This window comes from Camarhynchus parvulus, chromosome 20, assembly GCF_901933205.1.
Source record: "Camarhynchus parvulus chromosome 20, STF_HiC, whole genome shotgun sequence".
NCBI lineage: Eukaryota > Metazoa > Chordata > Aves > Passeriformes > Thraupidae > Camarhynchus > Camarhynchus parvulus.
Genome location: NC_044590.1, coordinates 11,689,093 through 11,716,515, shown reverse-complemented (window position 1 = coordinate 11,716,515; position 27,423 = coordinate 11,689,093). Strand labels below are relative to the sequence as shown.

General features: G+C 60.0%; 2 protein-coding genes across 3 annotated transcripts; both read right to left on the bottom strand.

The window, feature by feature from the left end:
* Window positions 1-1,703: 1,703 nt before the first annotated feature.
* Window positions 1,704-3,816, bottom strand: LOC115911843. Its single transcript, XM_030963089.1, has 2 exons — window positions 2,245-3,816; window positions 1,704-2,212 (listed from the first exon to the last, which is right to left on the bottom strand). The coding sequence occupies exons 1-2, from the start codon at window positions 2,860-2,862 to the stop codon at window positions 1,733-1,735; spliced, it is 1,098 nt and encodes a 365-aa protein (XP_030818949.1). The 5' UTR covers window positions 2,863-3,816; the 3' UTR covers window positions 1,704-1,732.
* On the bottom strand, window positions 2,766-26,917 carry SOGA1 (suppressor of glucose, autophagy associated 1). Of its 2 annotated transcripts, none has more exons than XM_030963088.1 (16): window positions 26,516-26,917; window positions 18,275-18,499; window positions 16,601-16,759; window positions 14,061-14,123; window positions 10,251-11,468; window positions 9,141-9,260; window positions 8,858-8,983; window positions 8,294-8,524; window positions 8,046-8,153; window positions 7,625-7,792; window positions 6,383-6,634; window positions 6,187-6,258; window positions 5,743-5,813; window positions 4,060-5,500; window positions 3,823-3,964; window positions 2,766-2,901 (listed from the first exon to the last, which is right to left on the bottom strand). In XM_030963088.1, exons 1-16 carry the CDS (start codon window positions 26,585-26,587, stop codon window positions 2,873-2,875), a joined length of 4,497 nt encoding a protein of 1,498 aa, XP_030818948.1. In that variant the 5' UTR covers window positions 26,588-26,917; the 3' UTR covers window positions 2,766-2,872. The 2 variants fall into 2 exon arrangements, with proteins under 2 accessions (XP_030818948.1, XP_030818947.1); XM_030963087.1 differs by having other exon boundaries at window positions 9,141-9,257; window positions 26,516-26,725.
* Between the last annotated feature and the right edge of the window lie 506 nt (window positions 26,918-27,423).

Sequence of the window (27,423 nt, the reverse complement as noted above, 5' to 3'; positions counted from 1 at the left end):
TAGAGGGATGGGATGAAAGTGTGGCAGGAAGACTGGAGGTGGGATATGTAGGGCAGTGGAGGAGCACAGGAAGGAGGAATGGGAGGTGGTGGGTGATGGAGGAGAACAAGGAGGGATAGGATGCAGTGTAGGATGCAGGAGCAGAAGAGGGTGGGAGGGGACATGGTGGGTAATGGAGGAGCACAGGATGGCAGGGCGGGATGGGACACAGCTGATGACAGCACACTGGAAGGAGTGTAGAAGGAGGGATGGGATGTGAAGAGAGTGGGGAGAACAGGGAGGGATTGGAGGTGGTGAGTGACAGTGGAGCACAAGAAAGGACAGGACAGAAAGGAGGGATAGGACATGGTGGCTGATGGATGAGCACAGAAAAGAAGGATGGGACCTGGTAGGTGAAGGTGGCAGGGAAGGGTGGGACACAGTACATGACTGCAAGGAAGGAGGGATGGGTGAACAACAGAGGAGCAGTGGAAGAAGGGTTGGGACATAAAAGAAGATACACAGGAAAGATGGGGTATGGTGGGAACAAGGGAAGGAGGGATGGGATGGAGTAGCACAGGAAGGAGGAAGGAGGGCTGGATTGGGTTAGGGTTGATGAAGGAGCACAATAAAGAGGGATGGAATAAGAGCAGGTATGAAAAGGATGGGACATGAAGGATGATGGAAGAGCCAAAGAAGGAGGGTGGGTTTTGGTGGGTGATAAAGGAGCTCAGGGTGGGAGAGTTGAATGGAGTGAACCTTAGGGGAGGCTGGGACCAGCAGGTGATCAGGGAATCACAGAATCATTAAGGTTGGAAATGATCTCTGAGAGGATCGAGTCCAACCAGGGGGCATAAGGGCAGGGAGCCATGGGCAGCGGAGGAAGGGGGATGTGGGTGTGCGTGCAGGCTGGCATGGCACATGGCAGCCGTGACAAACACCAGCATCACAGCAACAGTGCAGAGCTGAGGGCAGCCTGGTGACAGTGCTGGCAGTGAGGACCTGTGGGAGCTGACATGGAGCTCTGCTGGTGTGGCACAGCTGGGGTCAGCACATGGGGATGGTGCCAGGGACAGACAGGTGGGTGAGGAGAGCATGGGACACCATGTGTGGGCTGGGCAGCAGGCAGGATGGCAGGAACAGAGGCACAGGATCACGTCACCCCACACCTCCCTCTGCAGCAGCACTGCCCCAGACAGGACAGGCAGCACGGCCCCCCCACCACAGCACGGGAAGGCAGCACCAAGGGTGGGGGTGAGGGGTTGCAGGGCCTTTATTCATCACACAACAAGCAGGCATGACACAGGGGTGCAGGATGGGGTAGGCAGAGAGCCTGTCATCGGGGCAGGAGGTGCCCTTCATGCGACCTTGGCATGGGCTGGTGAGAGGAAACAGGAGGACGGGGCGGGGGCAAACATCTTTACCCAAAACACCTCAGGTTTCACCCCAGGCTGGGCACTGGCATGTGGACAGGGGCAGAATCATGGAGGGGCTGGAGTACAATCAGCCTCCTCCACACCTTAAGCAAATTTTCCCCACAAATTCCTTGCCGGCCTCATCTCAGCCCCCCTGGGAAATGCCCAGCACCGCTATTTACAGAGTAAGACAGAACTGACCAATATTACAAATAATTAAAAGGCAGTTTTAAAAATGAGAAACCACATTCCAAAAAGTAGAGAGTCTTTTAAAAAAAACCAAACCAAACCAAAACCCCGATTATCCATGAAAATGCTAAAAACCACCCCGAAAATATCTATGTACAGCAGAAGATTGCCCGTGGCAGTGCTGGACCCAACTCCTCCGTGGCAGGCAGGGACACAGCCCAGCCCTGGCTGCTGGTGAGGGTGGGCAGCACCCAGCTGGGTGATGAGGGTCCCCCGGGGGCTGGCTGGGTGCTGCAGGAGCAAAAGGCCATGGGTAGTGGGCCTGCTGGGCCCTGGCTGATGCTAGTGTGTCCGGGGACACCGGCAGTGAGCGGCTGTCGCGGAGATGCTGACGGAGGCTGCGACGTGGCAGTGATGCAGCAGCTGCTGCGGGCAGGAGAGGGCAGCAGCCTCGGCAGCACCAGCAGTTCTTTAAAGAAACTGCAAGATGACAATGTGCAGAGGCTCTGGGAGCGGTGTACAGAGCTCCAGAGCGATGCAAAGAGCCCTGGGAGCGGTGTACAGAGCTCCAGAGCGATGCACAGAGCCCTGGGAGCGGTGTACAGAGCTCCAGAGCGATGCACAGAGCCCTGGGAACAGTGTCAGAGTACAGAGCCCAGCCCTGGGAGTGGTGTACAGAGCTCCAGAGCGATGCACAGAGCCCTGGGAGTGGTGTACAGAGCTCCAGAGCGATGCACAGAGCCCTGGGAGTGGTGTACAGAGCTCCAGAGCGATGCACAGAGCCCATGGAACAGCGTACGGAGCCCCTGGAGCACTGTACAGAGCCCCAGAGCAATGCAGAGCCCTGGGAGCAGTGGATGGAGCCCCTGGGGCAATGCAGAGCCCTTGGAGCCATGCACAAAGCCCCCAAAACAAGGCACACAGCCCCAGAGCAATGTGTTGAGCCCCAGGCACCTGCAGGCAGCTCCATCTGGGTGAATCCCTGCCTGGCCCCTGGCAGGCGGCTGGAAAATAGGTCAGGCAGCTGCCTCAGCAATCTCTGTTCTCTCCTGGAGCTGCAAAGGGGCAACCAAGGCTGCTCTGTGTGGGACTGGGTCTCAGTCCCCCAGCCCCAGGAGCTCTGCAGTGCTGTGGGGGCTGTGGCTGCTGCCCCCTCCCTCCCTGGATAAGGCTTTTTCTGGTGGTGACAGAGGGATGTGCGGCACAGACCACGGGCCACGCTGCAGCCTCCCAAACCACAATCTCTTAATCCAATTGGTGCCTCTCCAAAGTAGCTCATTTCGGTATTTTTAAAATGCACTTGGTTTTACATTGCAGGCTGTCCGGAGTTGGGCAGGGCCAGAAGTGGAGAAACAAAAAAAACCAAAAAAAAACCAAAAAAAAGAGAAAAGAAAAGAAAAAAAAAAAAGAGAAATATGTATATTCAGCACTTGGAGAAGAAATAACTACAAGTGGCCCCAAGCAGGGAGGTGGGTGCAAGGCAGGGGCACCACAACCCCTTGGGAGCAGGGGATGTGCACACACACACCCAGAGGCACAGGCCACCTCTCCCCACGCTGTGCACCCAGCGATCCCAACCTGCAGCTGGAGGAGCCCGGGGACCACCCGGACCCCTGCCAGCAGCCAAGGGCCTCAGCAGCACCCCAAGAGCAGAAGGGTGGCCGAGGAGGGCCCCCAGCCAGCCCAGCCCGGGTGAGCACAGGGAGCCTCCCTCCTCCTTCCTGCCGGGGAAGCACACTCAGCCCGCGGCTGATGCAACCACACAGCAATCGGGCAACGGGCCCGGGATGCCGGCAGGATGCTGCAGCCCAGGCAGGGCAGGCAGCAGCCACAGCCAGCACCCTCCATCCGCGGGGTGGGTTCAGCATCACCCCTACAGCGGCCCAGCCCTCCCTATCGACAGCAGCAGCCTCCCCTGGCTGCTCTCCCTTTCTCAGCCCTTGGCATAGCAGGGTCTCGCTGACACTCCTGGCGCAGTGGCACCGCCAGGAACCCCCGGTGCCGTCTCTGCGCAGGCAGGAGGTGATGCAGCCACCCTGCCAGGGTGTCCCCGCACCCCGGGGCTACCTCCGGCTCCACATCTGCTTCGTAAGCGTCCCCGGGGCCGAGGGGACGTTTAGGAGACAGATGAGCCCGCGCCGCCTCCGAGAGGGGCCCCGCAGGCTCAGCGCGGGCGCTCTTCTGGCAGGACAGTGGATGGCAGGCACGCTGCGTCCCCCGGCCCCCCGTCCTCACTCACTCGAGGCCCCCGGCTTCTCCTCCGCCCTGGGGGGGTCCGTGGGGTGCAGTTTGCACTTGGAGGGGGAGTGGCGGACCGCGGAGCGGGATGGCCGGGCAAAGCACGAGGTGAGGGACTGGGAGCTGCAGTCACACGCCGTGTCCTGCAAAGATAGACAGGGCACAGCGGAGTTAGAGGGGTCAGGCACCCTGTCCCCCGCCACGGCGGGACACCCCGGGGGACTCCGTGCCTCGTTACCTCGCTGGCTAGAGCCGAGATGAGGTCGGGGTCCCGCAGGGCTGCGTCCTTACTGCCCTGGCCAGGGGACGAGGGCTTGGGGTCCTCGCAGCTGCCCTGCTTGAGGACCTTCTTGTTCAAGACACGGGAGATGTTTTCATGGTGGGTGGTGGAGCTGGGGTGCTCGGCTCTCTTGCTCTCCTCCCCGGTGGCCTCCTTCTTCTCCTGGGGGGCAGTGGGGCTCTGCGCCCGCCCGCAGACGTTCCTGAAGAACTCCTGCACGAGGCCGTACTTGGGTGCTTCGGGCTTGGCCCGGCCGCTCTCAGGGCAGCCTGGCTTCCAGATGGACTCGGTGCTGCCCGCGTGCTCCACCACGCTGAACAGGCTGGACAAGCCATCGTTGATGTTGCTGAGGACAGGGCTGTCGCGGGTGGTGGTGGAGCGCGCCCAGGCAGAGCCGTTCTGCTTGCTCTGGTGCAAGTTCCACAGGCTCCTGTCCTTGGCGGCGTCCAGCTTAGAGGAAGACCTCCTCTGGAGCTTTGGAGAGCCATATTTTGGGGAGCAGCACGGCCGCTCGATCCTGGAGTGGACCTTATCCAGAGAGGAGGAGATCTGCTTGCTGCGCACGGACACAAGGGAGGAGCTGCGCGGGGACCAGCTCTTGCCATGCATGCCAGCAGCACGGGGCAGGTCGGTCTGCAGGCCCACGCTCACTGTCTGGATGGTCTGTGTGCCCACGTGGGCCAGCCCCACGGTCTGGCTGGAGGTGCTTTTCACCTTCCTCTCGAGCGAGCTGGAGCGGATGGCCTGGCGCACGCAGTTGGTGATCTCCTTCATGTCGTCGCTCATGTTGCCGGAGATCTCCAGGTCGTGCAGCGAGGGGGGGAAGCGCGGCACCGGCGGCACCGCACTCTCCCCCGCACCGCTGTCCAGCAGCTCCTGCTGCTGCTTGGAGAAGTTGCACAGCCACTGGCTGTAGGTGCCCTCGGCGCTGGCCGACTCCTCCGGCTCCTTGGGCTTGGCCATGGTGAACAGGAATCCAGGCTCGATCATGATCTTGCCCTCCTTGTTGTGCACCAGAGGCGCCTCCAGCCGCCGCACCACCGGCGGGCTGTAGTAGATGCGGATCCCTGTCTTGTCAGGGGCCGTGTAGCTCCTCTGGATTTGTTTCTGAGCTGGGTCGTGCCCAGAGAAGCTGCTTGCCTGTGAGTAGTCCCAGGAGGAGATGCCCAGCTTCTCCTTGGCCAGGCTGTCGGGGGCAGGTTGTTCGATATTCACATATGTACAGTTGGAGGGAGGGAGGCTGGCGCTGTCCCAGATCCCATTGGGCAGCATCTGGGTGGTTGAGGATGACTTTTTGCACCGGGCGTGGTCACCCAGCCCTGGCACGGTCTTTCCAGAGAGGTAGGGAGAACAGTCGAGCAAGCTTTCAAACTCTGACATGGAGGAGACAGACTTGGTCCTGTGGGAGGAGAGAGGATGAGGATCAAAAGGGGGCAGGGAAGGGGACTGGGGGACAGCTGAGGCACTCTGTTCCCACCCCAATGGGACCTGCTTGGGCACCCAGTCCTGCTCCTCACAGGGAGCCCTTTGCTTCCAGCACTACCCTGGAACGGGGTTGCATCTCCCCTGTGACTGTTAGGGATGTCAAGCCCAGGGCGCCCCTCTGTGTTCCAGGGACTATGGAGACATCAGCACACTCACCTTTTGAGGTTGGTTCCCTTGGCTTCTGCTTCAGAGATTGTCTCCTTGTCTGTGATTTTCTCATTGAGAGCCTAGGAGGGCACAGGAGAAAGCTCCAGGGTCAGCCAAGCACAGGACCAGAGCACAGAGATGGGCTGGAGCTCAGGGGCTGCATCCTGCTCCCCCTCCAGCACCACCAGCTTCCCCACACACTGAGGCACAGCAGTCCCAGGACTGCATGGGGCTTGCTGCAACCACATCTATTTAAAATCAGCTTTTTATAACCCCACAGAAGCTCTTGGGGGTTCAGCCATGCCCTTCATGCTCTCATTCTCCTGGTGCTCTCTCTCGCAGCCTCATTTGCTGTTTAAGGGGGTGTTAATTTGGGTTCACACATCCTCCAATCTAACCCTTAGCACAGATCTGGGCTCTAGGAGCATTTTGAGAGCACCCTCTCTTACTCACCTCTTTCCAGTTGCTGCCGTGTTTCTCCATTTCAGAGTGCTTCAACGCCCATGGATTGGGTCCTTTCTGCAACTGGAGAATGTATTGGTCACTCAACAAGTGCAACATGAGCCTCTCTGGGCAAGCAAAAGCATGAAACATTCTCGGGGCAAGCAGCAGAGGCTGGAGGACACGTGCAGGATGGGGGACACCATACCTGGTTGAGTTTGTTCTGCAGGTCCTTCGCTTGCTGCTCTGCCTGCTGCTGCTCCTCCTTGAAGCGAGCCAGCAGCTCCACCTTCTCCTGGTTCCAGTTCTTCTCGCTGATCTGCAGCTGCTTGGTGAGGTCCATGACAGCGCTGTAGGACTCGGCCAGGAGATGCTGGTGCTCCTCACGCTCCCTCTTCAGTGCCACCTTCCAGTCTGGCAGGGCACGCTCTGCGATCCCTTTGCCTGCCTTTGACTCCAGCTGTGGGGACACGGTGGTGGCTGTGAGGGACCCAGGGCTCCAGTGTGGTGCTGGACATCTCCAGCACACGGGCAGGGCTGCAGGAATCCCTCTTGCCAGTGCCAGTCCCATGCTGCCAGGCTGGGCAATAAGAATGTCCCCAAGGATGTGACACACACAACATGGCTTGCCCATGGCATAGCCAAGCCATGGCCAGCCCTGGCTTGCAGCCACATCATGCCAGCTGGCCAGCAGATGGTCACCCAGCAGGACACAGGCTGAATGTCCTGCCTGCCTGGCTGTGCTCCTGCCTGCAGGACACGGCTCCTGGAGAGGGGCACCATCACCTGAGCGGCCTCCAAGGATGCAGCACCAGTGGGGTGCTGCCACCACGGCTGCTCTGCTTGCTTTTGAGGAGGAGATATGGGAACTGGGGACTCATGCTCTGCCAGGAGAAATCCTGCCTGGAAAGTGCTGGCACCTGTGCTGGGGAGCAGAGCTGATGTACAGCCATGGGCTGCTGCCAGCACAGCGTGAGTGGAAACCTCTCAGCACTGGGAGGGCAGGGCTGAGGGACTGGTGGGACTCATCCTACAGGCAGGAGCTTCCCCCACTGCCCAGGCTGCCCTCCCTCCACCTCCTGCCTTCCCTGCAGCCATGCATCCCTTCTGCAGCATCCACAGGGATCCTGCACTGTGACTCAGGGTGGGGGAGAGGTGGGCTCTGATGCTGCTCTCAGCTGCCTGTCCTCAGGGGGGATGCTGAGCCCCTGTCCCATCCCACCCTCCCCAGACAGAGGAATAAAGAGCATCCTCTGCTGCTCCACAGGCAGATTTCCATGCCAGCCCCGTTGCCATGGAAACTCTCCTGCCTGAGTGGCTGCTAATTAAGATTCCCACAGTGCCACCCTGCTCCCAGCCCAGTGCTTGGCATAGGGCACAGGCAGGCCCCCAGCCTCCCAGCAGGCACGGGGGGGCTCTGCCAGCCCACAGGGGTGCCCGGGGCTCCCACCTGGGCAATGTGGCACTTGAGCTCAGCACGCTCCATCTCCCAGGCGGCCTTGGCCTTGGTGAACTGCTGCTGCAGCTCGCTGGCACCGCGCCGCTCCTCCCGCAGCTCCGTGCACAGCTCCTTCAGGGTCACCTTCATGTCTGCCAGAGTCTTGATGCACTCGTTGGGCTGCAGGAGAACAGGGGTGAGCACAGGCAGCACGAGGGGACCCAACAGGGTGGGACTCTGTGGGAGCTGTCCTCTCTGCATCCCAGCCCTGCAGGCTGCTGCAAAGGTAAGGGACAGAGGAAGCCACCAAGGCAGGGGACCATCCTCACCCAGGCACACACCCCAAGAGCAGCCACCAGCCCATGCCACACAGCCACAGCAGGGGCTGATCCTACCCTGATCCACGCCCTGGGCTCGTGGGGACCCTGCTCACCGTGTTGGGGGTCCAGGTGTCCCCGGCACACATCTTGTTGTCTGCCTGTTGCTGTGGGGCTAGCTCCTCCTCTTCCAGCAGCAGGTACAGCTCCTTCATGCTGTTCACCTGTGGGTGACACCATAGCTGGGGTGATCCCACAGCCCCTGGCCAGGGATGGGGGACACCCAAACAGGCCTGGGCAGGACAAACAGGCATGAGGGACACACCCAACAGTGTGGTCTCCCCTCCATGACAGCCCACTGTACCTCCAAAAAGTCCTCGCCCTCACTGTGCACCACTTTGCCCTGGCGCCAGCGCTTGAGGAACCACTTGAGCTTCATGAAGAGCAGGAGGAAGCTCTGCCTGAACTGCTGTGACTCCTGCACCAGCAGGTTCTTCTCCTGGCTCCAGAACTTCTGCTCCAGCCGCCTCTGCAGGTTGAGGCTCTGCAGCTCAAACTCCCGTCGCAGCAGTGCTTTCTGGTGGTCCTCCTTCAGCTGGGGAGAGACAAGTGGCTCCAGGACAAGCACTGCTGGCAGCCATGTGATGCTTCCCCCCCTCCCAGGGTCTGGGCTGAGCCTGGTGCCAGCCCCATATTCCCATCTGGGGGAGCTGCACCACTCTGGAGCATGCTGGGGACAGCAGGGTCATGGGGGAAGCCCTGCATGGCTCCATGTGCAAGGAGGAGTGTGCTCAGCCTTGAAAATGGGACATGCTGTGTGTGCTCCTGGGTGACACCCAGGTCCCCACGTGGGTCATAGGGCTGGAGGTGGCACTGCCATGGGTTGAGGACAGCTGTCTCCCAAGGGCAGGGGCTGTTTCCCACTCACCTGGCAGATCTTCTGTGAGAAGTTGTCCACCTCGTCCTTCCTCAGCTGCCTCTCCTGTGAGAGCTGCTCCTGCAGCCCCCGCAGGCTCTCGTTGGCCTCGGACAGCACCAGCTGCAGCTCCTTCATCTGTAACAGCCCCAGAAGGGGATGGCAAAGCTGGCCTGCACTTCCCCGTGTCCCTCCCTGAGCAGGCTCTGCAGCTCCCCTTGGCCCCAGCTCCCAAAAGCCTGTCCCACAGCCCTGTGGCCGAGGGGACATGGCTCCCAGGCTGTGTCATCCATACCTCGGTGGCGTAGGAGTCATTCTCCTCAGGCCGGCAGGGTTTGTAGCTCCGGGCGTGGGTGGGATCCGTGTCCTTGGTGTGGGGGATGCGGAAAGGGTCGGCGTCCCTAAAATCAGGCTGCTGCATGCGTGGGCAAGTTAATGAGAACAAACCAAAAGAGCGGGAAGGGAAAAAAAAAACAAAAACAGAAAACAAAACAATGGGTCTCCGAAACAGTAAAGAACTACAAGACAACAAAAAGGATGAGGAGGAGAAGGAGCTTCATCACCATGGCAGGAGACAATGCGGAAACCAAAAGGAAACACAGGATGAGGAGACACGTGGCCTGGATTGTTTGGGGAAAGGGGAAAAAAGAGAGAAAGAGGGAAAAAATGTGCAAACACCAGTTACGGTGCCATGCAGTGACTGGGGCAGACTGGGACCTCGGGCTGGGGGGACCACATGCAGAACAATAGGACTCTGAACAAGCGAGTGTGCTCCAGAAAGGGGCTTGTGCCTGCAGCCCCAACCACCACTGACACCCCTGGCATGAGCTGGGACCCCTGAGGACAGTGGGACAGCAGGGCATAAACTGCTCTGCACTGCTCCAAAGGTGTTCTCCCTTGGATGCAGATTTACCCTGAAGCCTTTGCTCTCCAAATTACCCTGCCTGGGTATTTCTGGGGATGGAGGATTCCTGCAAGTGGGGTCCCTGCAATTTGGGCTGCTTTCGAAGGCTGCAGGCTGCTCTCCTCCCACCCAGCTCATCCCCAACAAGCAAAGAGCTTCTGAAACACAGTGTTGGGCTAAGCCAGGGAGAGCAGCCAAAACATCAGCCCCTGCTAAGGTGGGATTGCACCTGAGAGCCCTGGTCACGAGCAGGGCAGCCTTGGCACAACCAGCCTGTGCCAGGATGCCCATTGCCTCCTGCCCTGGGCACACTCTGTTGGAGCAGAGTCCTACCTTGTCCCCGGTGCCACTGGCATGCAGTGAGGTGTTAGTTTGGATTTTGCTCTGGAGAGGCAGGAGGGAGGTTACAGTGGGGATCAGGGCTTGCTTCATTAAAGCAGGAGGAAACGTGGTGGCAAATAAAGCGGCAGCTGCTGTGAGGGATGTGGGAAGAAGCCATACCTGGAAGTCAGAGGCATGGTCTTTGGTGACATCATGGCTGCTGGGGCTGGAGAAGGGGAACGAGTCTGTGTGCTCCTTGAAGCCACCGGTGAGGTGGTCCACCTTCCTCACGAAGCAGCCCAGGTCCTGCTGGAGCACACCCAGCCTCATCAGCAGCACGTTCATCAGCTTGGCATCGCTGGGGCTGTCACCACTGCTGCCCACCGCCTCACCCAGCAGCACCCCCGCACACTCATTGTCCAAGCAAGCCTTCAGCCCCGAGGTGAAGCCGTTGGCATCCGAAATCAAGACATCGATCGCTTTACTGACCAGCGTCGCCTGGTCCCGGATACCCAGCAAGGTCTCCAGGTCCTTGGGCTTGAGCAGTTTGGCAGGGCCATCGGGCACCTTCCCAGTGCCCAGCCCTCTGTCCTGCCCATCGGCCTCGCTGCCTCCCACACCATCCCTCCAGCCGGCGGTGGGCACGCACTGCGCCGAGTCGCCGGCCTCAGCGTCGGTCTCCAGCATGGGCCGGGTGCTCTGGCAGGAGGCCAGGTCACAGCGCTGCAGGTTGGAGAGCAGCACCCTGTTCTCATACTGCAGCTTCTTCACCTTACCGCTGAGCTCGCTGATCTGCACCTTGGCTGTGGCCAGCTCCTCCTGCGAGGGCTCGCTGACTACCGAGCAGCTGTCCTCCGACAGCGTCACGTCCAGCTCGTGCTCCGACTTGTACTTGCTCAGCTCGTTCAGGAGCAGCTTGTTCTGGTCCTCCAGCTCCAGCAGCGAGCGCCTCAGCAGCTCGGCCTCCTCCTCCACGAACTGCAGGTGCCGCCGCAGCTCGGCCACCGTGTCCCCCGCGTCCCCGCAGCCGGAGACGCCCGCCAGGAACCGCGCGTCCTGCCCCGGCAGCTCCCTGTCCCCCTGGCCCTTCATGTCGTCCATCTCCGCCCGCAGCCCGCGGTTCTCCACCTCCAGCTCCACTATCCTCCGGCTGAGGATGTTGGCTTCCTCCTCCACCAGCTTGAGGTGGACCTTCAGCTCGGCCTCGCGGGAATGGGGAGAGTCAGCCAGCTCCTCCACGGACAGGGAGCTGTCCAGGTCCCCGTACAGGGACCTGTACTTCAGCAGCTCCTCCTTCATGCCGTCGTTCTCCTTGGCCAGCTTGGTCAGCTTCTTGCACATCAGGGCTGACTCCTCCTTGGCAAAATGCAGCTGGCACTTCAGGTCTGCACTGTCCTCCTGGGGACCCAGAGGGGGTGGGTATTAGAAAGATGTTCCCAGGAACCACGGTGAGTCCCAGAGAGCCCTGGGGACATGCCACCCTCCCACACCTGCTCTGCTCCTTTCCTCCTCCTGGCTCTGCTCCTGGAGGAGGAAAAGCTTTGAGATTCATCCTGGAGACTTTCAGGGTGAGCCTGGAAATGGGACAGGATGCCCTGCATGAGGAGACCTTGGGGTATTGACCCAAGAAGGACACTGAGCCACCATCAGGGATGTGTGGACCAAGTCCAGCCTGATCCACAACAGGGCAGAAAGGAAAGATCTCAAGACTCCACAGGGTTATTAAGGCTTCCTCCCCACAGGGCTCTGCTTCTCTTGCTCACCTCCCACTCTCATCACAGGGCAGAGAAGCAGCTGAAAACCTCTCAAAGTCCCAACCCCCAGCCTGGCTGCCACCACCTTGCCAGGGCACTGAAAACCCAGGCAAAGCCTCAGCACCAGCTCACCAGCCCCTTCCCAAGCCCCTCTGCTTCTCAGGACCGTTTCTCCATGTGTTCTTTTTTTATTCAGCAGTTAGGATCTTGGCTGTCTGCCCAGACAGACCGTTTCTCTGCTCTGGGAGCTTTTTGGATGGAGGACCAGGATTTCCTGACGTCCAGCTCGCAGCTTCCCGTGCCCTGGGGTCACCTGAGCGCTCTGAGCTGTGCTGTGCTCACTGCCAGGAGGGGACCTGCTGGGCTGTGCCCCTCACCTCACTGCACCCACTGCAGCTGGGCAGTGCTGGAGGTGGCCAAGCCCTTTGGCTGGGTGGCTGCTGGCCCTGGTAGCCCTCTGCCTGGCTGAACTCTTTCCTTGGCTGGGAAAAACAAGCTGCCCCCTTCTTTGGGTGCTCTGCACCCCCAGCCCCCCAGCCACACCCACGCTCACCTCCAACCCCACAGCAGTATTTACTCTGCTGACTTCCTGCACTGCTCATAACAAGGTCAGGGGTGATGGAAAGGGGGTTCTCATGAGTTTGGGGTGTCATTTTAGTCCCTAAATGTCCTGCAGTGACCACAGGAACCACCCTGCTGCACTTCCATGCTTGTGCACCGGGACACGACCTCACTAAGGCGCATTAAAGCTGTGCCCCCCTAATTAGGTGAGGAGATTAGGGGAGGGCTGCTGTGGGCAGGGCAGACATGACCTCAGTTCCTGTTTTTCCAGGGGGAAAAAAAAAGCAGCAACCCCGTGTGTCCCTCTATGGCATCAGCAAAGAGACACACACAGGTCCCCAAGACCACCTGGAGTGCTCCTGGGGTCTGGGGAGACCCCAGAGTTGAGTCTGTCCCCCCCAGCTCCGTTTCTGGGGAGTGCTGAAGCTCAGCCAGCACAGCCAGGCAGGAAAGGGGCCCAGGAAGCCACAGATGAGTCACAGCATCTGTGGCCACAGGGCCACCAGCCATAGCTGAGCAGGGACAGGGAGCCCATGGGGGCCACATCCAGGGGCATCTGCACCCATCTGGGGAAGCCCAGAGCTCCTGGAGCATTGGTCCAAGCAGAAGTGGGACCACCCTGACCCCAAGCTGAAGGGTCTTAGCTCCATGGGGAAGCAGAGGAGGTTGGGGTTGTTTCCTGCCCCAGGAGGAGGCAGATGAGGGGCTTCAGCCTCAGGAAGGGAGTGATGGAGGAGCCCCCTCAACTCAGGGCAGAGCTGGCTGTAAGTGCTCTCTGGGGAATTGAGGGGAAGGATGTTGGGACCATCAGCTGGCCAGAAAGGGCTCTGAAGAATGGAGCTAAAGGGAGGTGATAAACAAAGACTGAAAGGGAAAGTCTTTGAGGGCCCGGTGGTCTCTGTCCTGTGGCTGCACAGAAGGGCCTGTGCCAAGAAGGACTCAGGTCACCCAAACCCCTTGAGCCGCTCAGGGCTCCTGCTGGGAGGCACTCAGCAGCATGTCAGGAGTGTCTTTCCATGGTCTGCCTCCGTGTCCCAGCTTTGGGGGAGCACATCTGTTCCCCAAAAGAAACCCTTCAGGTCTGTTGCCTTTGAAAGAGGATTTCTCCTCTTGCCTTTCTATCCCTACAACAGCAGCTCTGCCTCCCCAAGCCCTGGTAACAGCATTAGTGAGTCACAGCAGCTCAGCTCAACAGCAAGTGACAGCTGAAATCCTGCTGCCACTGGCAAATCCCCTGTGAGGGCAGGAGTGGTGTGGCCTCCAGCCATCCCCACAGGGACCCTCTGCTCCCCCAGACCCTGTGAAGCTCCCAGAGCACCCTCAAGCACAGCTGGAGGGACACAGGCTGCAAGAGCCACAGGAGCTGAAGCAGCTTTGCAATGTAAAAGCCAAACTCCTTCAGCTCCTTACACAGGGAAAGGGTTAAAGCCACTGCTGCTCCATTGATAAATGAGACAAGGGAGCGAGTGAGGACAAAGAGGATGGGCCAGCACATCAATCCCTCCCTTATGCAGGGGCTCTGAGAGGCAGGAAAGCTCTGCAAAGCCCTGCAAGGAGGGGATGGTGCTGCCATGCCCGGATTTGCTCCTGGCCTGGGCTCAGTCTCCAGCTGGCACCATGAGCTGGGGGGCTGGGGGGTCACTGTGGCGTGCCCTGGCTGCTCAGGTGCTGATACCTGCACTGAAGGCTTCTTCTCAGTCTTGCCCAAGGAGCGGGACCCCCGCTTCTTCAGGGAGTTCTGCAGGAAGAACAGAGAGTCATGAGCCACAGCAATGGCCCTGCACCCCAACAGTGACAGACAGACAGATTCAGTGTGCATGGACATTGGTGCTGACATTCCCAGATGCTCCTGGACCCCTGGAGAACACTCTAGCCCTGGTGGGCTGAGGGAGGCCCTTTGCTTTGAGGGAGCTGGAATGGCAAGCACCACATCATGAGGTTTGGCCAGAAATTCCCCCTGCAGGCAAAGGAGCAGTGAAAAAGCAGGAGTGAGCAGGAAATGAGCCATGGAGAGTGGAGAGGCTGAGTCACTGCCCCTGTCAGGGCTGGATGGAGCAGAGAATCCAACCCCCAGGCCAAGGGACAGCTCTCAGGACATTCCAGTGTGGGAGCAGCAGATGATGACATTGCCCATCACCTCCTCCCCAAGCAAGGGATACGTCCTGCTCCCTCAGCAGCATGATGCTGACTCTGCTGTCAAGGTCACAAGGGGACACAAGGGACAATGTCCAGGCTAGGGAGGACAGCTGGGAGGTGGGGAAGGCAGACAGAGCAATAAGGCAGACAAAAAACACGGTAAAAATGGAGGTGTCCAGAGCAGAGCCAGTTATCTGGGGAAGGGAGCTGGGGCAAGACCCTCAAGAACATGCACAGAGCCTCCCATGAGTGCTGGCTGATCCATGCAGCTGCCCTGGACCTCTTTCCAAGCTGGTGCTGAGGCCCACAGCCAGAGAAAGCAGCTGTGAAATGTAAGCTGCTGCCTGTGCCAAGGTGCAGGGCTCCAGGCTTTCCTATTAAGGCCACGACCATCCCTGGAGCTGCTGGAGCTGCAGAGCCTCTCCCAGGGGCTGCTTGTGCCACATCACACCCCTCACCCCCACCGTGCTGGGGACTGCAGCTGGCCAAGGGCAGCTCCAGCCCCAAAGAGCCCCAGGCACAGCACCCTGGGCAGATGTGGCTGTCACTGCTGCACCCTGGGAGCAGCCCTGGGGTCCCCTCAAAGCCAAGCTTGGTGTGGCAGGCTTGGCATGGGGTACCCAGATTGATCCCACTTTTTCTGACCCCTTTAGGAGACAGGAGAGGGGAAAATGCCTGTGTCTTTGGGAATGATCCCCAGACAATGATCCAATTATGGGAGAAACCTCTTGGAAGGGAGGAATAATCAGCCCCTAGGGGTGAGTGCAGCCCTGCACAGTCCCTGGCTCTGGCTGCTAACAAGCCCTGCCAGGCTTTGTGCCCTGCAGCAGCAGGGAGGAGGAGGAGGGCTTTTAGCTCACTTTGTCTAATGTTTGCCTAATTAGCACTCTGCAATCAGTGAGTAACCCCAACGCCCTTGCTAGCCCGGGGATGTGCCATCCTGAGCCTGGGGACCATCTCTGAGCCTGTGGCAGCCAGCAGTGTCCCCAGGGCTCAGGCAGCTGCAGGAGGGGCCGTGTCCCACCCCAGCCCTTTCAGCCAGGCCAAGGCAGTGCCTGCCTCTCAGAGCTCCCCACAGAACCATTTTCCCTGCCTGTTTTCCAAGTGAGGGAGAGCTCCAGCCCAGCTCCCACTGCTGCCATTTGTTATTCAGGCCGTGCTACCAGCTGCAGGGAAACCCATTTCACGGCTGTTAGCAGGGCTGTGCAAGACACCAGTGGGGGATGCTGCTGAGTGTCACCAGCACGGCCATGGCTGACAGGGGATGGCTGCAGCTGGATCCTGCAGCTTCCCAGGAGCTGGGCTTGGCTTTTAGCAGGGATGGCCCCAGAGATCCCGAGCTGCCTGTGCAGGAAGCACAGTGGGGGAAGTGAGAGCCTTCCCTTGGCTGTGCCTCCTCCCCCACACTGCCCTGATGGCTCAGCCAGAGATGAATCCCGAGGCTCCCTGGGGACCAAAGGCATCCTGGGCAGTAGGGAAGTGGGTTACAAGGGCTGCAGCAGATCTCAAGTCCATGATGTCACCAGGATGCCTTTCCTGTCACCGAGGTTGACACAGATCCCAGCCAGAAGCTGGTTCCAAACAGAGCATGACATGGAGTGCCCTGCACCTGTGCATGTCCAGGTACATCTGTGGGTGCTCAGGACACAGAGAGGATTGTGCACCCACCCAGCTCCACCAGCAGCACTGGGACACCGCTGGGACCTGCAGGATGTGGTCAGGATGCAGCCAGCACCAGGCACTCTGCCAGGGACAGGGACCCCACACATCATGCGGAGCTTTGCCCAGATGGAATTGGGCACGGCCCAGGGGGCTGGGCTGAGCAAGTGGCCAGGGACATATAAAGTGTCCCCAGAGCAGTGGGGAAATCCTGTAGCCCCCCCTGGCTGGGGCAGAGCCAGCAGGGTGGAATGGAGCACACGGAGGGCAGGTGCTGCTCGGGTTTCACAAGCATCTGTAGCACGGTTTGGGTTTCAGTGACTCAGGCAGGGCTGGGGGATCCCATGAGCCAGGGCCAGGACACCTGCTATGAGCAGAGCCTTGGGGATGCCTCCTGGTCCCCTCCCATGTCCCACTCACCTCTCTGAGCTTGTCCATCTCGTTCTGCACCACCTGCTTGGCCAGCTCGGTCTCGATGAGCCGCTGGCGCAGCTCCTCATTCTCCTCCTCCAGCCTGATCCTCTTCTTCTCCACCACCTCCAGCTCATTGTGGAGCCGCACTGAGACGTCCTTGGCCACCTGGGGACACAGCAGGGCTCTCCTCAGACTGGGCACAACGTGCAGGGGCTGAGACTCCAGCTCCTGGGCACCCACAGTCCTCATGAAGAGACCACCAGGCAGTTACTGAGACTCTCTGGGGGAGTCTCTGTGCCCTCAATCATGTGCTGTGACTGCTCTTGTACCTTCACCAGCTGCAAGGCTGCCCTGCATCCCCATCCCCTGGCCAAATCCTGCCTTCCCCAGCCCTAGCATGATGCTGGGAGACATGAATCACCTTTTTCCTATACCACAAAGCTGCAGAAGCCCCCAGCAGGCTGGAAGAGCTGGTAGGCAGCAGCAGAGCAGGCAGCCTGTCGCTGCAGGCAGCAGCTGTGCTGGCCAGGAGAAAGAGGAGCTGCTGCATCACATTACAGAAAAACCAGCAGCTGCCTCGGGGTGAAGGGTGCCTACATCCCCCCCAGAGCTTCCCCTCTCCAGATCCCTGCATGGGAGCAGTTCCCAGCATAAAAGAAGCTTAGTAACACAAAACATTCACTCCTGCATTTGCAGGACAGCAAAACTTGTCCCAGATGCCACTGGTCTCCTGCACAGCCTGGGATATCAGCACTGTGGAGGCAGCAGCAAGCCCTGCTGCAGGATCTCAGGCCATGGGGCTGGGCTCCTGTTCCCCTGAGGATGGGCTGTGCTTTCTTTCCCAGAAAGGGAGAAGCTGGAGGGGGTGTTTTTGGCAGCAGCTACCCAAGCTGGGGGGGAGCTGATGGGTGGTTTGGGGAGGGGATGGGGGCCCCAGAAGGGATGGGCAGCGAGGCGGGTTCACAGCCCAGCGCTTGTGGCACGTCTTGGCTCCAGGACTGGCTGTTTTCTGCTCAGAAAACAAAGTTAGTCCTCGAGCTGTTGCACATCCATCCCGAGCTGTCTCCGAGTGCCACCGCACCCCCTCTTGGCAGCAGGCTCGCTGGTGAGAGCCCTCAGCAAACACTCAGCAGGCTCCTGGAGGATGAAGCAACGTCACCCTGCAGAAATCCTCCTGTCCCTGCCCCAGCCCCACGTGCCACCATGCCTGGGGCTCTGCAAGGTTTTCCTGAAGGCCGAGAGAAGCAGCTCCCAAGCCTGCAGGGTCCTGGTCCCTGCACACTCATGATGCTCCATCCTGCAGTGGTGGCCCCATCACATCCCCACAGAAGCAGGACAAGGGAGCTCAGCCCCAGGGCACAGGGCTGGGCTGGGCTGAAGCCTGCACAGGATGAGCCTCACATATTTCAGGCAGTTTCAGGCACATTCTCAGGCAGTGCTGGCCCTCTCCACCACCAGGAGCCTCTCAGACCCCCTGTGAGCTGAAAGCACTGCTCCCCACTTCCCACATCAACACTGCTAGCAGGGAATTATAACGCCTCCAACAAAACTGCACAACACAAACTGCACACCCTCACAGAGCTGCCTGCACCCCGACATCCCCTGCCACCTCCATGCCCATAACTCATCAGAACCCCCTGTGGGGGGTGTCTGGGTGGGGAGGAGCCCTCCCAGGCTGACCTTGACGTCCTGCTCGAGGCTGTGGATGAGCTCGCCGTCCACCTGGCCGGTCTGTGCCACGCGCAGGCTGCGGCGCTCGGCCTTGCGCAGCCGGTACTGCAGGATGCGGCACGTCTTGCTGGCCTGGTCCAGCTGCTGCCTCAGCTCCTGCAGCTGGTACACGTCCTCCTCCATGTAGACATCCCGCATCTCCAGCATCTCGGCGCGCAGCTCCTCGATCTCATCCTGCAGGGAGATGTTGGGTTAGACCCTGCAGCTTGCTCTGATCTCGTTTCGCCTGTGATACCTCCCCACCATGGCTCTCCATCCTCCATCCATCCATCCATCCATCCATCCATCCATCCATCCATCCATCCATCCATCCATCCATCCATCCATCCATCCATCCCATGAGCCACATCCCATTTCCACAGGTCTCCAAGCCCCTGGGCCAAGCCCAATCCTTGCAGGAGCAGGCTCAGAGCCAGCTGGATGCCGTCACCCAGGGGTGAGCCAGTCACGCGGGGGGGAACAGCCAACAAAAGCGCCCGAGAGCCTTTGTGGTAAAAGAAAGAGGAAGGTGGGGGAGGGAAGAGGAGCTGCAGGAGCAGCTCAGGCAGCAGCCACAGGGAGAAAAATTAGGTTATCCTTGGAAAAGATGTGTCAGGGAGGCAGGCGAGGGAAGGAGGAGACGGCAGGCGAGGACAGCTCTTAGGGGAGGCAATGTGGGGACATGAACCAGATGCCACCAGTGCTGAGGACCAGAGGCTGTCCCTTGTTTTGCCACCAAGCAGCAGTCCTTGGGCTGGGTCCCCTGTTCCACCTCTTCCCAGATTCATCAGCTTTCCCAGTGAGCTCCTCCAACACAGCAGAGCCTCTGGCGCAGAGCAATTGCATCACTGCCACAGCAGGGCCAAGGGTGACATCCTGCTGGCACCAACACCAACCCAGAGCCTCCTCTGGGGATGTGGCACATGACTGCTCCGGGGTCCCCAGTGCCACCTCCTCATCCAGAACCGGACTGTGGTCATGGGGATGCTCAAGGACTGTCCCCTGTGGTCCCTAGGGACTGACCAAGCTCTGTCCACATCACCATGAACACGGTGCCAGCCCAAATCCCCCAGGCAAACACTCCACCCACCACACCAGCTGTCCTCCTCAACCAGACCCAGTGGGACCAGGGATCCCTCCTGGGAGGCATCAAGCATCTGCTTTCCTGCCAAAACCCCTGCCACTAAAGACCTCCTGACACTGCAAATGCAACTGCCACTTGAGAGTGGCTCACACTGCTGCTCTGCACCGTGGCATGCTCAGGGAGGGAACAAAAGGATCTGGCACAGGATTGGGGATGCTCAGCCCTGATTCCCCCTGGGCAGAGGGGACAGGGGACTGCCCCCACATTGCTGTGACAGTGCCCTAGAGCCCGAGATGGCAGCTCTGTGCTGGCTCTGCCAGGCGCTGGCACAGTGGCTGCCACACTCACCCTGCCTGACAAAGCCCCAGCTGCAAGAACTCCCCGAAAGGAGAAGCCAAGCCTGGGGAAAGGGCCCGCAGCTGCAGGGACAAGTCACAGTCGCTCACTGTTGGCTTTAAACACTTTGTAACAAAGAAGGAACGTCAATTAGACAATCCCGGATTATCTCCTGGCCTGGGAGCCCGGTGGCACCATGGCCACCAGGGTCCTGTCACCCTCTGCTGCTCTGCTTCCCCACAGGGGGTCCTGAGAACAGACCTGCCTCTGTTCTGTCTCAGAAGAGAAACAGCCCCGAGGCTTTGAGATGAGCACAGGGGGTCCTGGGGACAGACAGGCTGTTCAGGGACAGCCAGACAGTGTGCTGTGAAGGGGCATCACTGCAGACACGTTTGAGAAAACCTCCTGGACATGTCAGGTGTGAAACCCCCCAGGGACAAACCACACCTTCCTGCACGGGCTGGGATACACCATGGGGTGACAAACTCGATGGGGAACCCCCACCAGCACTGCCACCTCCCCACCCTGGCAGGGCCACAGCAAAACCCCCATAAACCAAACCTGGAGAGCTGGTTTGTGGCATGTATTCACTGGGAGCTTTCATAGAAAAAAAGGCATTATGGATTGCAGGTGAGCAGGCACGCTGCAGTGGGTGAGGAAAACCCTTTCACCACCAAGGAATCGTGGCTTGAATACAACTGCAATCCTCCTCCAGTGCTGACCATTCCAGCTCTCACTTGCCATGTGGCTTTCCCAGGCAGCAGCTGAGCAGGGCAGGCAGCAGGGACCTTGGAAAACACCCAACCACATCTTGCATTCGCTGGAAGAAAGCCTGGGCTTGCCCTGCTAAGAGCTCCTGCTTGTTTATGCTTTGGGTTGTAGCAACCGTTATTTTAGGGGGAGGCTGTGTCCAGCCTGGGCAAAGCCTGGAAATACAGCCATGGAGTGGGGCTGGGGGGATTTGCAGCACAGCAGTGCCTGTCTGTGCTCCAGCTGCAGGAATTCACCCACATCCCATAACCTGATAAATCCTCTGCAGCAGGCATCCACAGCCTGCCCCAGTTTGCCCCACGGAGGTAAACCATGCTGCTAAAGCACAGTAAAGGGATTAGGATTGGAGAGTGGAAAATGCCAGGGAGAGAGCTTGGAGGACAGAGCTGATCTGCTAAGGCAGCACATGGGGGTGCACTGGGGTCCCCTCACAGCTTCAGGGGTCCATGATGGCCACAGAGCCTCACCCTTTGCACATTTTCTGGAATTGATACCCAACCCAGCAAAAAATCCATTTGGATTAAGGTGAGAACAGAACCAGGAGAGGGGAGGGACCCCACAGAAACATCCCAAATTCAGGGGTGGCATTGAGCACTGTAAGGGATGTTAAATGAAGTGTCACACGGTGACAGGTGGGCAACACTGAGGAGGAAATAAATAAATGACTTCTCTTCACCACACATGCCCCTGGGGACTGCCCTGCTGGGCCACTCGCCCTGTAAACAAAGGGTGAATGTCACAGTCACAGCCTCCCAGCACCCATGGGCTGCTCCCCTGCTTGTCCTCCAGGATCACCCAGCACTGCACCCTGCTCATCCCATCTCTGCAGCAGCAAAGATATCACAGGGATTTTACACCAGAAATCTCCTGTCTCAGAAAAAAACGCTGGGAAGCTGCAGTCCAGAGAGACTTATTTGAATGCCCCAGGGATTGTGTGCAGAAGCAAACAGCCCATTTCGTGGCTGCAGGAGCCAGGTTATGCTCAGTGGAGGAGCACAAGAGACAGCCTACCTTCAACCTCCTCTGCACAAACCTTGGAGACACTGTCCCTCCCTGGGGAGATCATTAAGGAAACTAAGGAGCGGAAAGGTGGGATGCAAAGTGCCTGTTTCCAGCTCAGGAAAAAGAAACCATGCATTTTAGAGAAAGAGGAGGCAACAGCTGTGTCCACACATGCACTTGAAGGACATCAGCTCTTTCAGGAAGGGCTGAGCTCTAGGGTGATGACCCTGAGCAGTGACAGGGCAGGAGAAGGATCAGTGGAGATGGCAGAGCACACCTCAGAGTGCCGACCAGACCAGAAGCAGAATTAAACCCTCAGATCTCCTACCCAAGGAGAGTTACACACTGACTTTGGCTCCTGCAGGAATGCAGCAAGCTCTGAGCAAGCAGGGGGCACACACTGTGCAACCCAGCAGGACCTGCTATCTCCAAGGAGCAGAAAACAGCACAGGACACAAAACAGCCTCATGCAGCTCAGCCACGGCTGGCTCTGGCAACCTTGGCAGGCAGGGCTGAGCTTTAGGGCTCAGTGATGACCCTGAGCAGTGACAGGGCAGGAGAGGGACCAGTGGAGATGGCAGAGCACACCTCAGAGTGCAGACCAGACCAGAAGAAGAATTAGACCCTCAGATCTCCTACCCAAGGAGAGTCACACACTGACTGTGGCTCCTGCAGGAATGCAGCAAGCTCTGAGCAGATCAGGGGGCTGTGCAACCCAGCAGGACCTGCTATCTCCAAGGAGCAGAAAACAGCACGGGACACAAAACAGCCTCATGCAGCTCAGCCACGGCTGGCTGTGGCAACCTTGGCAGGCACGGCCAAGCAGCAGCAGCCTGCCCGTGGAGGATGGGCAGCATTTTGGGGGGCACACCCTGCAGTTTCCCCCCCAAACCTCAGCAGAGGAGGAGGAAGGGTGGGAGCTGGCTGGCTGTGTGGCAGAGGAGCCTTTGTGCAGAGCTGGGCTGTGCTGGCAGGGCCGTGCCTGCGGCTGGCCCCGTGCAAAGATGGGGATTACCGTGCAGGAGAGCAACAAGCACGGCTCCCTCCCAGATTACAGCACAAAAGCAGCAGCTTTCAATTAACTCCGAGCAGGCAGCCCGGCAGGCAGCACAGGGAATTATGCCTGAATTTGCTAGGGGGGAAAAAAAGAAAAACCAGAGGGGATTTTTAAAGGAAACTGCCCAGGGTGCTCAGGCGTGGCCCCTGCCAGCAAGGGGGATGTAGAAAATGCAGCACACCACAAGCCCATGGCAGGGTGCAGTGGGTGGAAGGATGGGCAAGGCACAGCCATGTCACACCCAGGGGTTTCTCTGGGTGCATTAACAGCAGCTCTGGCAGCAAACACTGGCCATCCATGTCATGCAGGAGCTCAGTGCAGCAGCCTGTGTGCTGATCCCTGCCCCTGGCTGGCATGGCAGCTCCCCCTTGGTAATGGGAGTGAGGGAAAAACCAACATTTCTGAGCTTTACACCTGCCCCCATAAATTACCAGGCAAACAGCTGGGGGCTCTCTGCAGCCCATCCCATGTTGTGCAGCATCCAAAAAGGCAAGAGGCTGCAAAACCCCTTCCAGGGTGGCTGCTTGACAGAGCTCTGGTCCCCAGCTCTGCAGGTGGTTACTGGGGCTCCCAGGCACGGTCCCTGCCCCCGTGGCCAGGCAGAGCAGGGACTCAGCGCCAACCAGGCTGCCCAGACACAGCCCCCAGTAACCCTGCGGGGGCTCTCAGAGAGCTCTCGCTGGTGGCATGAATACCCTGGGGGAAACAAGGCACCCAGCCGCATTAAATGTTTCTCCACAGAGCTGGGAAATGCATGTGAGCCCCAGGGGATGTGGGATGACTCAGGGAGGGAGCAGGAGGGGGACAGGTAGCAGGAAAGGTCACTCAGCTCCCAGTGTTACACGGCTCTTGCCTAAACCCCTTCCTTGGCAGAGAAGGAGAGGGAGAAGCTTTGCAGGCATCCCCTCCCCTTGCTCCAAACCCTCCCGTGCCCACTCTTTGTCTGCCTGTCCCTCTGCAGCTGCTGCCGTATCACATCTCACATTTTCCAGCCTGCTGAGCAGGGCTGGGAGCTGCTCTCCATCACACAGCTCAGCAACAGCGAGCTGGGGCAAGGACACCAAGCCACCTCCTCCCTCCCCAGGCTGCCAGCCCGCCTGTGGAAACAGCCCTTTTTGGGGAAACACTCAGAATAACCCGTTCAGGGGGGTCACAGCAGGCGCAGAGACCTGAGAGCAGGGGCAAGAGGAGATCCCAGCACACCCAGAGCAGGAGGAGGAAAGCAGAGCCTGGCGCAAATGTGGGGTGCAAAGAGAAATGGGTGAAATGTGCTTAAACAAGTGGGTTTTATGACGGCAACTGAGGGAGGATGGGACGTGAGCTGGCACTGCTGGAGCTCTGCTGGGAAGCTCCCAAGCCCAGCGTGCATCACACGGGTGTAGTAGCACCACACACGTCTGGCTCGTGCCACAGCGTCACCAAAGCCCTCCCTCCCACCCCCAAAAATCCTCATCTCGCTCCAAATACGCACTGGGCTTTAGCTGGTGCTGATGAATACGTGACAAAAATATTCATCTGCAGCTTTTTGGGTGAGTCCTAGGAAATAAGTCACCTGGGATAAGTCTGATTCATCCATACCCGAGCTCCATGGCAAGATGGGCCGTGCCAATCCCTCGGGTTACGGCTTTATTTTTGTTTTTAATCCTGAAATGCCTGAATTTTTAGCACAGATGCCACAAGCCAGCACTCTGCTGCAACCCAGCCCAGTTTTCTGCTCCTTGCTGGAGAAACTAGGCAAATTTTCCAACATTTTTTGGAGCATAAGAGGTGTGTGCTCTGGGCTTCTGCCCAGCTGGAGCCAGGGTAGCATCCCAGCCACCTCCTGCTCCAGAGTCAGGAGAAGTGAGCTACAGCATGGAAACACAGATATAAGCAGGATGCACATGTCAGGGAGGGGACACAAGTGCTGGCAAAGAAGGGATGATGCCACCAGCATCCCCACGGCCATTCCTGGTGCATGCCTCCAGCAGCTCTGCCCTCTCCCACTGCCCCTGGCCAGGGGATTTCAGCTGCCACCCCTCAGGGCAGGTAAATCACTCACTCCCTGCTGGCCTGCAGCTTGCCAGGAAGGAGATCACGTGGGGATGGAGGAAGCAGGAATGGCAGCACTCGTTCTTGGAAACCCAGGGGCCTCATCTGTATTTTTCCAGCCCCCAGTAAACCAAAGCCTTCAAGCTGTTGCTGCTAATTTTGGCAGGAGTTGGGACACCAGCCGTGCACTGGGGCTTTGCTGACGGACAAAGGGCCTGATTGAGCATCTTCCAGTGCATCACCCAATGCCCACCTCGGGGCTGGAATCCTGACACTTTCACAAACTTGGGCAGCAGCTGAGGAGAGGTGGCCTGACTTCCAACCTGCAGCACCCAAAGAGCAGCTGGGGAGCCTTGGTACCCAGCCCTGAGCTCAGCAGCAGCTGACTGCCCAAACAGCTCAGCCACAGCTCCACCATGAAGGAGAGCAGAGGGCACAGAATGCCTGCAGCCACCCCAGGACGTGGCACCTGGTGCCCACCAGGCTGATGTGTGATGGCTCAGTGTCCCTGTCCCCTCACAGCATGTCTGCCCTGGCTCAACCATGCCCCTTGAACCAGGCAGACCTGGAAAATGGCCGCAGGGAGCACAGGAACCAGTGGGAAGAAGAGAGCTGGAAAATGTCCCCAGGGTCTGGCAGCAGCAGGGAGAGCAGCAGGGAGCCATGCCCCACTGCCAGGCCATGCCCAGCTGCACGGGGTCAGGTTATGCCATACTGTGTCCCAGGATGCCCAGCCAGGCTGAGCACATCCGTACCATGCTGAGCTGTGCCAGCCCAGGCTGTGCCAAGCCTTGCCATGCCAAGCTTGGTTGTGCTGCACCCAATGTGCCGTGCCAGGGCAAGCCATGCCCAGCTGGGTCACGCCTGGCTAACCTGGCCCACGTAGTGCCAAAGGCTGCCCTGTGCCAAGCCATGCCATGGAACACTGAGCTGAGCAGTGCCACACCACGCTGGACCATGCCCAGCTGGGCCATGCTGTGCCAAGCTGAGCTCTGCCCTAAGTTCAGCAGAGCCATGCCAGGCTTAGACAAGCCAGACCCTACATCCAGTCATGCTGTGCTGTGCCAAGTCAAGCCCAGCCACAGCACGGCAGGCCAGCATTCCCTGGCTGTGCCACGTTCAGGGATGCCACGCTGGGCTGAGCCATGCCAAGCCCTGCACCCAGCCATGCTGTGCTGTGCTGCTCATCTGAGCCATGCCAGGCTGAGCTGAGCTGTGCCCTGTGCCCAGCCATGCCCTGGGATGCTGAACTGCAGCAGGCTGGACCTGAGGATGCTGTGCCACACAGAGCTACACCTTGGGATGCAGTGCCACGCCATGTCATGCCATTGCCAGGGATGCTGTGTCATGCTGAGACACGCTGTGCCATGCCATGCCGTGCTGTACCATGCCATGCCGTGCTGTGCCATCCCATTGCCATTGCCAGGGAAGCTGTGCCATGCTGCCCTGTGCACAGGGATGCCATGCTGTGATAACCACGGATGCTCTGTTGTGTTCAGGGATGCTGCACCATGCTGACCCTGCCCCGGGATTCCACCCCATGCCATGCTAAGGCCAGGGATGCTGCACCATGCTGAGCCATGCCCTCAGATGCCCGGCAAAGCTCTGGGGACGTTAAACCACGCTATAGCCAGGGGATGCTGACCCTAACTGACCCGTGCCAGGGATGCCGTGCTGTACCACTACTGCCCAGGGATACCGTGCCACACTGAGCCGTGCCAGGGATGCCACACCGAGCCGTGACAGGGATGCCACTGCACACCGAGCCGTGACAGGGATGCCACACCGAGCCGTGCCAGGGATACCACTGCACACCGAGCCGTGCCAGGGATGCCACACCGAGCCGTGCCAGGGATGCCACACCGAGCCGCGCCAGGGATGCCACTGCACACCGAGCCGCGCCAGGGATGCCACACCGAGCCGTGCCCACCTTGAGATAGTCGTTCTCGGAGCGCAAGTCCTCCAGCTCTCGGAGCAGCCCGTCGGTGCCGGCGTCCAGCATCTCCTCGGTGAGGTCGGAGAAGGCGAGCGAGGTGCTGAGCTGCAGGCGGCTGCTGGCCACGGAGGCGGCCGAGGGCTCCTCGGGCAGCGGCGACGCCTCTCCGGCCGAGGGCGGCGGCGGCGGGGCGCTGCCCGGGGACTCGCCATCGCTGCCGCTCAGCCCCAGCTCCAGCGACAGCAGCTTCGCCTCCTCCGAGGCGCTGCAGTCCGACACCTCCGAGCTGCTGTCGGTCAGCCCCGAGCCCGGCCCGGGCGCGGCGGGCACCGAGCGGGGTCCCGAGGCGCTCCTCCTCGCCGCGGGGGCCGCCGTGTCGGCTCCGTGCCGCCGGCCCTTGGGCCGCGCCGCGCCGCGCCCCGCCGGCCCCTTTGCCGCCGGCCCGGCCCCCGGCGGGCCCCGCTTGTCCGTTCGCCCGTCCTTGCTCCCGCCCGGCCGCCGCGGGTGCGGGTGCGGGTGCGCGCCGCTCGCCGCCAGCCGCGGGGCCGCGCCCGGGTGTCCCCCGCCGCCGCCGCGCCGGCTCTTGGCCAGCGACCAGCCCGGCACCTCCTTGGGGCGGGCGGGCGACGGCGCCCGCTGCGGCTTCTTCTTCCTCTCGGGGAGCGGCGGCGGCGGCGGCGGCGGCGGCGCGGGGGTACCCGGCTGTGCCGGCGCGGCCTCCATGTCCCGCTGCGCTGCGCTGGGCTCGGCCCCGGCTGCGGCTGCGGCCCCGGCCCGGCCCCGGCTCCGCCCGCCGCCGCCGGGCGGGGACGAGCGCGGGCGGCGAACAAAAGGCGGCGGAGGGAGTGTGGGGGGAGGAGGGGGGCGGCCGTGCTGGCGGCAACAGCGACCCCTCCGCCAGC